Here is a 10,822-nt window from a genome sequence, read left to right as displayed (position 1 = left end):
AAGGTTGCGTTGTATCTTGGGAATGGGCTTATTCTGTGTAAAATGACATATTTAGCCACTTGTACGCATGCCCCCAACCACTGAAATAAACATCTCTAAAACAATAGAAAGAAGTAAATGAAATACTTTTAACACTCATATTTTATATTCTTTAATTACAAACTAAAATATGAACCCTTGTTGTAAAAAACTAAAGTTGTCCTTTAAGTGCTCAAATAAAGATGAAAACACCAGGTGAAAATGGTATTAAAAACATTATAGGTTATCAAAGAAATTGTCAAAAGTAGTGAATATACTGTAGTAGATCTACAAGTTTGCAACATGTTGATGGATGTGAATGCTATTTTAAGTGATTCATTTTTTATTTTATTTTTTATTTTTTAATAAAGACTCTGTAGCTGTGGGCCAAGGAGGGCCACATAATATGTGGCCCTACATATTATGTCCACTCTAGTCTCACTGCCAAATCCCACCATAACCGGGAAAGCATCTGTGTCATTTTAGTTTTTAGAGCTGGCTATTAAAAAAATGCAGTTATACAAGCTCACAGCGCATCACTTCACGGCACGCTGCGAGCGTGTATATCTGCTATTTTTAAACATTTTTACACAATCTTAAAAGTCTGAAAACTACTGATTTAGAAGGCCAGTTGTAGAATCGGCCACGGGTCTTTTAATGGGATTAAACTGTACCGTAGCCTCCTCCTGTAGCCTGTCTGTGGATTGTCCTGGCTCTGTTCTACCGCGTCGTCCCTGTGTCCCCATGGCGGGGCGGGTCAGCTGGTGTTGTGAATCAGGCCGCCGAAGTGTCAGACACGGCTTCTTCACAACACCAGGGTTCCTTCCCGCCACACTCTGCTGCATGCTGGGATACGACACACACACACACACACACACACACACACACACACACACACACACACATCCTGCCGGAGATGGAGAGGACAGTGCTGCCACAGGGGCGTTCTGAAGCTTCCATTGTTTGCTAATTGTCAGCCGGGATGTATAGCGAGAGGGAATATAACAACAAGGCCACCAGGCTGTCACGTTACTGCAAACAATAGGACCCTTACATTGTGCGTCCTTCTTTGTATTTGATATTTGCTGGAATTGTTATGTTTGTGTTACATCAAATAAAGGTTCTGTAAATGTGATAATAGTCTAAGTATTATTATTTATTTGCATAATTAAAATGAGATGTTGTTGGTGTAGTTCATGTTACATTGCAGTGCTAGATCACTTACAGTATGTATCATACTCAATAATATTATTTAAATTATGTAATATGAATTTATTTAACGCTAGCCAATGTGAGGCTCCTCAGGAAATAAGTGCAGTCACACATAACACCAGGTTTATTATTAGCAAATTCAAGTAATAGCTTAAGCCAATATATATATATTCCCATTATGTCCAAAATAATAACAGGTAGGTAGGTAGGTAGGTACTGTAGGTACTGTAGATAGATAGATAGATAGATAGATAGATAGATAGATACTAGATAGATAGACGGATGGATGGGAGACAGAGATAGCAGAAGAAAAAAATACTAAGAATGATGGAGAACAGAGAACGTGTGTAGTGTTGTACAATACAACAGACTTTAGACAGCCAGAACTCACTGCATCACTGGAATGTTAGGAAGTCACGTGAACAATGTTGTGACGCACAAATAACAGTGAAACCGCAGTGTTGTTAACTGCCTTGATGCTGGAGATGAGAGTACAGTACACCGTGACAATCACACACTCTTCTCAATCTGGCCCACTTCATTTAGATAGGTGATGAAAAGCTTGGTCCCTTCAATGTAGTTGTACCTGTGAGAAATGAAAGAGATATAGAAATATTGAATAATGACTGGGGATTCAAAATAAAATAAAGGTGACGAGAGGCTGTGAAACAGTGTTTAAACTCCACAGTAATATCCCTGGTCCAATTGTATCATTCGATAGCTGCTGGTGAAAAGGCCTTGAATAAGGCTGACAGAGACCCTCGCAGTCCTCGGTGTGTTGCACTGGACAGCTCCAAATTGTGATGTGATGTAACTGTGCATCTCCTCACTGTCGGGCAGAAACCTCTCCAAGTTTCAAATGTGTATGTTTTTTGGTAGATTAAAGCCCTGATTCATCATACAAAAGTGTCGCACAAAAGTAGTGAAAATAGCAGATAACGCCTCGCACCGCTATGCATTGTGTGCTTGTAGATTAGCTATTTTCACATGTTTTGTATCTTTACAAATAATAACAAAAAAGGAAGGTTTTGGACACAAGGTTTCCACCCGACAACGACGATATGCGTATTGCGTACTGTTGGCCATTGGTTTTTCCCCTACTTCCCTCATCAAACTACATACTTCACCTCCTGTGTTAAACAACCAAGTTCCACCCACCATGGCCTAAAGAATTGCACCACATCGCTGTTATTTAGGCCCTGTGGGCACCTGAAGTGGACATTCTGTCAGACGCAGAGATGCTCTTCTGCTCAATAACAATTTTAACAACACACCGTGTATCCCTGTGCAGCTGTATATTTCAGTTTGCTGTAGTCTGTTATCTCTGGAGGCTCTCTCTCCCTTTCCTTATAGCGATGTTTGTTGTCAGCCAGCAGTAACTAGTCTAATATTAATGTGTCTGCCTTGGTATTGTTCTGGTCTTATTACACGTTGCCCCAATGGCTGTGTCTGCTCTGTTTTGCCTTTTTTAAATATATATATATATATATTCTGTACTGCTTTTATTCCCAAAGTTTCTGTGGTGAGTTTGTTGTGTTATAGTTGCAATCTATGTTCAATGTTCTTCTTTTAAATTCATTATCATTATTATTATTTATTTTCCCTTCAATCCCCATCCCTCAACACGTCTTTTTTGCCTCATGCCAGACTGTCATAATCAAAATGTGGTGTCAACTGCTCAGCAATTAATGTCATTTCTGCAAATAGTCAAGTCATAACACCTTCTATATAGTAGAATATGAATCGATTTACTGTAACATCCTTTGATCCAGAGTGTTGGTTGTTTATTTATTTAACCATTATTTAACAAGGAAACATCCTGATCAAAAATCTATTTTAGTGAAACGTAAAAGTCTACTCTGTATTGATCCCATCACCCGCGTTATGTCAGTGAAAATCGCATTTGCATTTGCATTTAATAAATCAACTACTGTATTCAGAAGATCCAGTCAAGGGAGAACCTAACTAGTTTATTTTCATTTGGCTTCAGAGGCATATGGAATGTGACGTACAATATTAGCTTCAAGGACTTAATAATGGCCGTTTCTAACCTGCTCATTTTCTCGTTCTGGGAGTGTAGCCCATCATCAAAGCCGCCGATGGGCAGCATGATAATGCTTTTGCCTGTCACGTCCTGAAAGGTTCTGGCGATGGGGATGGTCCCACCCTCTCGGATCAGATCAGCCTCCACGCCAAAGACTGCATGGAGGAGGGAAAGACTTGTGATCAACACATTAACAGTTTATGGATTGACCTTATTAGCTGCAAAACCAATTCAAGTATCGCAAACGATGTCAATCATCACTACTTGCTTGTGTGTGTATATGCAGTATAAGAGTACCTTTGTGTTCATGCGCACGGACAATTGCCTACGTATTTTCAAATGGCCAAAATGTATATACGTAGGACTGAAGTGGTTAATGTATGTTTTGTAATAATAATCAAAATCTACAAAGTAACTAGTAACTAAATTAAGTTTTCAAATAATTCGAGTGAAATAAAGAACAATATTTGCCTTTTGACGTAGTGGAGTAGAATAGTGGAGTTGAAGTAAAAGTACTGAAAACTGGAAATAATCTAGTAATGTAAAAAAGACCTAAAATTTTTACTGAAGTACAGTAGTTGAGTAAATGTACTTACAGTAGTTACTTTACCCCACTGATTGTATATGGTATGTGTACGTCCAGTATGAGTGGGGTGAGGCGTATGGTACTGTAATATACTGCAGTGTTTCTCAACCACTGTGCCTGATTGATTGAAGACTTTATTAGAAGTTTGCATAGGAAAAGGTACAGTTTCATGACGGTACAGTTCACTGGTACAAGGTCTACTAAAAGGAGATCCATGAAAAGACTAAGCTTATTTCCACTGGAAACCATTGAAGTATCTCATATAATATTGAATGACAGACAAATAGAACACAGTACTATGCAGTAGATATGTAAAGAAAAAGAAAAAAGAAAACAGTAAGTCTAAACAAACAGTATATACAAAGAAGGGGCAGGGGAGGGTAGGGTTGGGCTAGGGGACCTTTGGTGTGCCCCTGAGAAGGGTCAAGTGTGCCCCTTGAAACTGCTTGAAAGCCAGTATTGCGAAGAAAAGTACACATTTGAAACTTGGAGATACAAGGTTTTCTTCCCGACAGTGACGATATTTACACCCCCGTATTATGTTCATGTGCCCATGGATTCTTGGAACATGAAAAGTGTGCCCATGCAGAAAAAAGGTTGAGAAACACTGGTATATGGTATGTGTAGGTACAGTATGAGTGGGGTGAGGCGTATGGTACTGTAATATACTGCACCTTTCTTGATGGCAATCTTTCCAGCTTCATACAATGCGTGCTTGGTGTCGGCCAGCCATGGCTTGGCCCCAATGATCATAGTCACCTTTAACGTATTGGGACTCTTCCTCTTAGCAAAAACCGAATGCAGGTAGTCTGTTACCTATAAGAATGAACAGAGAAGATATACTGTACGTTACAGCATGGTCAGTCTGTGGGAGAGAACAATTTACAAACGGACCAGAAAACAACAGAAAAAATTGGAAATTGTAACAATGCATTGCTCATCAAATAATATATATTTATATTCAGAACAGAATATAAAAGTGTTGTCCTGCAGATGGGACTTTTCATTGGCCGTTGCAACCCAATGTACCTGTTTCTTGACCATAGCAGGATCCATGTCTGGAACTTGTCTGATGGAGAACTTAGCGATAACCTTAGCAGGGATGACAGTCTTAGAGCCAGGAGCAGAGAAGGCCCCCTCAATACCATGGATGCTAACAGTAGGGTAGCGCCACCTGTGGGCCAACAAGTCTACCTGGAATAGAAATGAGTTATATCATCACTGTCGGGCAGAAACCTCCCTCGTATCTCCAAGTTTCAAATCTGTATGTTTTTTTTGTCTCGTAAAGTAAAGCCCTCCTTCATCATACAAAACTAGTGAAACTAGCAGATCTATAAGTACACAACGCCTCACGGTGCGAGGCGTTGTGTGCTTGTAGATCTGCTATTTTTAAAATGATAAATACAAAACGAATGGTTTTGGACATACAGTACAAGATTCTCACTTGACAATGACGATATATTGTTATATACGATATATGCACTCATTTTCATAGATTTACATTACATATAGATTGCAACATATTAATTTCTACAATTTCTCCAAAACCTTTTTTTTGTCTGCCATTTATAAATTACCCCCCCCCACCCCCCCCTGCATTACCTTATTAGTGTACATCAGCTGGCTGACTCCGATCTTGCTCTTGTAGTCGTTGATGTCGAACTCAATGTCCTGGTACATCCTCCACTCCTCATCAGACAGGGGAGCCACAGCCTCTCTGATCCCAGGGACCAGGATCTTCCCACTGGGACTGATCAGTGCATCTGAGGTGTGGAGGAGAAAGACAGACAAAGCTAGATTCAAGAAGCTTTAGTTGTTACTGACTTATACAGGTACAAGCTGTAAAATGTTGTGCTACCCCGGCAGATTGTGCTACATGTAACGAAGAAGAAAATATTAAGCAAGAAAATAAAATAGAATAAGTATACTGATAAGACAATATGTACAGTTATAGGACTATTATCCTAATACTTATAGGGACTTAAACAGGCACAGTAACGTATCATAATTATCAGCAGTGTCCTTAAATGCCTTGTAGATGTGCTATTTTTGCTACAGTATTTTTTTCAACATCTTTTTTTCATCGTTTCTTTTCATAGTCGATTAAATCGATTAGTTCAATTAACTGTTGCGAACCCTTCTTCATACTAGCTGTATATATGGTGCTGACATTCAAGAGGAGAGCTCCCAGGGCTAGAGAGTGGAGACAGACACAGACTGCATTCAGTCAAGTAGATAAGAAGAGACGCACTCACCCAGAATGCCGATGAGGTCTGTCATAGGTTCAATCACTGTGCCTCCGTACACGCCTGAATGTAAATCTTTCTTGGGTCCTTCTACCTGCAAGCAGTGAAGCACACAGGAACACACATAGTATGCTGTGCTCAGGGGTGTCGCACTACTGTATACTCTGGGCCCGGGGTACAAGCTAGGATTCACTGCGGGCCCCCCATGAATGTTCTTCATTATTTTGTGTTTTAACTATTGAAAAATAGCATATATACAAGCTCACAGCGCGGCACCGAGTGCCGCGCTGCGAGCTTGTAGATCTGCTATTTTTGAAAAATCGTGAAAAGTCTGAATATTTCAAATCCTTCTAAGGTTTTTCTACGTCAGTGGTGCTCAAACCTTTTCATGTGAAGGACCCCCAAAATGATATGTATTTGGACACGGACCCCCATCTCAAAATATTTCGCTCCAGGGACCCCCCAGAAGCAAAACTTGAGTTACAAATGTTCGCTTAAAAAATACATATATTCAAAGATTTGCACACATTTCCACAACTTTTCAAAAATAGCAGATCTACAAGCTCGCAGGTCCTGAGGAAGGAACAATGGAAGAAAACTGGTCATGTACAAATTACAACATTATATTAGCATCTATGATTTGCTTTGTATGTTTCTCTATACGCACATGCTTTCAGGTGAATATGCACTGCACTATAATTATGAGAACTCTTAAATGTAATGCATTATAACAATAATGATAAAGCCTTTCTCAATGATGTATACAGTGAATTAATCTGTTTATAACACTCATACTAATGGTTTGCTTTAATGATAGCATTTTAATGACTTATGCAGTCCCATAACTCTAATTGCTGGGCACTAACTGTTTTTTTTGTCCAGGATCACAGTGTATTATAATTCATAGTGTATAATATAATATATCACTCAAGTAATTGGTCATTGGGTGCTTTAAGAAGTAAAGTGATGATCATTGCTGTCACTCACAGACGCACGCACGCACACACGCGCACGCACGCACGCACGCACGCACACACACACACACACACACACACACACACACACACACACACACACACACACACACAAAGTTACAAATAACTTGCCAAGAACGTGTGTAACCTTACCTCAGCAAAGAAGTAGCAGTTGCCTCTGGTGCCATAGGTGAGTGCAGGCCGTCTGCTGAGCCAGCCACAGTCTGAGATGATGATGAAATCCACATCAGAGAAGAAGGTGTCGCGCTGGGCCAGGATCATGGCGTCCAAGCCATTGGAGCCTGTCTCCTCCATCCCCTCAACTAGAAACTTCACATTCACCGGCAGCTCCTGGTGGAGCAATTTTACTTTTTACTTTTTTGTACTTAAAACTCCCTAGACTTAGTACACTGGACCTGAGTTGTTGGATGAGAATATTCCAAATGCCAGGTTCCCACTTGATTCAATTACAAATATACATTTATTTAATCTTTAAAAGTCTGTGAAGTCAGCAGATACTGAAAAGTGAACCTTACTGTAGCTAATGTGAGTGCCAACTGCAAAAAGAACATCTGCAAGATTACTGCACATGCTACTGTATAAGTAATGCTTTTTGATGCACATCCATACATATATTATATCTAGTACTACTTCCTGGTGTAGGACATACAGTATGGAAAGATACTTTTAAAATGGTAGTAATAGACTACTGCATTGACTTTGCAGAAATTGCAGTGACTTTGCAGAAACGTTTTGGCTGATACTCAACCCCGATCTCTCCCTCCCTTGCCTGAAGGCATCAAGTTCCTTTCCACATCATGTGCAGTATTCTCCTTGTCTTTAATGGTCTACACACAAATAAATAGTGGTTATCTATAATTGTCTGCCTTGCTCGAGGGCTCCCCTTACCTCTCTGCATTTCAAATGCTTTTTCAAGACAAAGATGTTTTATACTAAGTACTTTAATCTATCATTTGCTCTCAGTTAAGGTCACAGTGCCCCTTAGTGGCCATTTGTGTCCATCCCAAAGTATGCCAGAAACAACAACAACAAACACAGATTTCCATTTTATCTGATGCACATACTGTAGTCCAGCAAGTGTAAGAGTGATATGATAGAGAAAGATCAAATGTATTGCGAATGTTCTCTGACCATGTTGAGGGCTTGGTAAGCTTCCACCGCATGCATCCAGGCTAAGACTGGTGCCTTGTTGTCTGAAGCCCCTCTTCCATACAGATTACCTGCAAACAAAAATGACGCAACATGAATGATATTCAATAGAATTGCATCATACTTCTGTTGCTCTACAAACCTGTTGCATTGTCAGACATTGTCATTATGTATGAGTGGGCATTTGCGGCCCTTTTCTCCTTTTCGACCAACATAATGTCCATTTTAGTTCCACAGGCATCATTGAGCCAAGGCCGTAATTCAGAGGTTGATATTTAATAACTCCTCTGGCATGTGTTTTGTGATGCTGCATTATTGTTCTAAACTTCAGCTGCTTTCGGAACCTCTCCCTCCACAACGGAGGTTCCGAAACTAGCTACTTTGTAGCGTGAATATGTACGCGATTAGAGAGAAGAAGACCATCTATAACATACATGGGCAACAGGCGGCCCGGGGGCCACAGGTTAATATCAGAACACTGATATATTATTGATTTCAGCTGTTACAATTCCAAACATGCAAACATGACCTGCTTTAATTACTTCAGTCTATATTAGTAGCCTATATTATTATTATTGTATACGTATTTGTATTTAAGTTCATAAAGTTAACATGAGTATAACTATACATTTGACATTAAATCAAAATGTTACATTTCAGGATTCAAACTAAAAAAGAACACAAAAGAATTCAGGATTCCAATTCAAAAGAAGCAAAAATAGCAGATATTTTCCTCTTGAGCTTGTAGATCTGCTATTTTTGCTTCTTTTGTATGACATGGTAGAATGACAAAGTACCACATGCAATATGCAATGTGGCCCTCTGGAGTGTGTGTGGAAATATAGTGGCCCTCTCCATCATTAAAGTTGCCCACCCCTGATCTATAAAGTGTGGTGAAGGTGTTACTAGCTGCACTTACCATTAATGTCAGTTAAGTTGTAGGGATCTGTTGCCCAACCATCTTCTATCTTAGCTGGCTGGACATCCACATGGCCATAGACACACACTGTGTTTTTGGTGGGGTCGTTGCCAAACTGGCCAGTCACTACTTTAGGTAAGGCCAACGTCTGACCATCAGGAAGCTGAACAGACCAGTGACAAAATGGTTATTGCATGCACACACGCACGCACGCACGCACGCACGCACGCACACACGCACACACACACACACACCACTCAGCCCTTAGGGGTTGCATTTATGTCGCAGTTAATCTCTGACCCATTGACCGACCATTTGACCAACCATATTTTATGCACACACACACACACACACACACACACACACACACACACACACACACACACACACACACACACACACACACACACACACACACACACACTCACAGAGGCCATGGAAGGAGGGGTAATTAAGGCACGGCTCACTTTGCACTGGGTGTGATTATTTTTTATAAGACTCAAGTTTTGAGCAGAACAGAGTACAAATATAATTTGATCAAGTGGAATGATCCATCAATGACCACTGACCTCTTGCACCCCAACATCCACTAGCTGCACTGTCCCTCCCATTGACCTGAGCTTCTCGGCAGTCATCTCCATCATGCGATGCAGTTCTGGTCTCTTCAGAACATCACTGGAGTCGCTCTCCACTGCCACCCAGTCTCGCAGAGCCTGCAAACAAATCGTCGTTGTTACCGGGTGGAAAACGTGTGTGTCCAAAACCGTTTTGTATTTATCATTTTAAAAATGATTCAAAGTAGTGATCTACAAGCACACAACGCCTCACTGTGCGAGGCGTTGTGTGCTTGTAGATCTGCTATTTTCACTAGTTTTGTGCAACAGTCTTGTATGGTGAAGCAGGGCTTTAGGCCTACTTTACGAAAAAAGGTACACATTTGAAACTTGGAGATACAAGGTTTCTGACAGTGACGAAATACACATGTACAGTCCAAGTAATGGTCCCTTGTATTTATTTTTTATTTTATTTTTTTTACCCATAAAGTTAGAGGTTTTTGAATCACTGTAAGTTGAGCTTGTCATTGTTTTTACCTTACTTTTTTCCCTTTCTAAAATAGCATAGCAGTCTACAAGCAAATCTACACATGTTCAAAAATTGTCAATTTACAAGCTCACAACGTGCTGCAATGCGACGCGTAGTATACATGTGAGCTTGGCAATTCTTTATGTTTATATTACATTAAACATTTACACTTATTTTGTAAATTTTCTTGTGCTAAAATAAATAAATGGTGTCCTGGAGTAAAGTGAACTGATGTGTTACTGTACCTCTACGTACTCTTCTTTATGGCTGTCAACATACTGTGTCAGCTCGTCAAACTGGAAGGCATGCACACCGGAGACCAGCAGCAGCATGGAGGGCAGCAGCAAGAGTTCCATCTGTTGATGAAGTCAGTTTGGTACATCATTCTGTAACTGCTCACCTGCTCTCACACCATAGGATCTCATGGCAGGGTCTGATTACGGCCAGATAACAAGTCAAGTTCACAGAACAACGTGATTATCCCGACAAGGAAATTCAGATATACAGTAGGCTAAGTATATCATCATACTGTAAGTATATTATGCACATACAGTAAGTATATCATAAGTA

General features: G+C 40.2%; 1 protein-coding gene across 1 annotated transcript; it reads right to left on the bottom strand.

The window, feature by feature from the left end:
- Nucleotides 1–1,740: 1,740 nt before the first annotated feature.
- cndp1 (carnosine dipeptidase 1) lies at nucleotides 1,741–10,608 on the bottom strand (the record flags this gene model as incomplete). Its single annotated transcript, XM_080742441.1, has 11 exons — nucleotides 1,741–1,816; nucleotides 3,282–3,429; nucleotides 4,535–4,676; nucleotides 4,890–5,054; nucleotides 5,463–5,623; nucleotides 6,116–6,200; nucleotides 7,234–7,431; nucleotides 8,233–8,321; nucleotides 9,170–9,332; nucleotides 9,739–9,882; nucleotides 10,498–10,608. The coding sequence occupies 11 exons, from the start codon at nucleotides 10,606–10,608 to the stop codon at nucleotides 1,741–1,743; spliced, it is 1,482 nt and encodes a 493-aa protein (XP_080598567.1).
- Nucleotides 10,609–10,822: the final 214 nt, after the last annotated feature.

This window comes from Nannobrachium achirus (genome assembly GCF_963921795.1).
Source record: "Nannobrachium achirus genome assembly, chromosome: 2".
NCBI classification, from domain to species: Eukaryota; Metazoa; Chordata; class Actinopteri; order Myctophiformes; family Myctophidae; genus Nannobrachium; species Nannobrachium achirus.
This window is presented reverse-complemented; position numbering and strand designations above follow the sequence as displayed.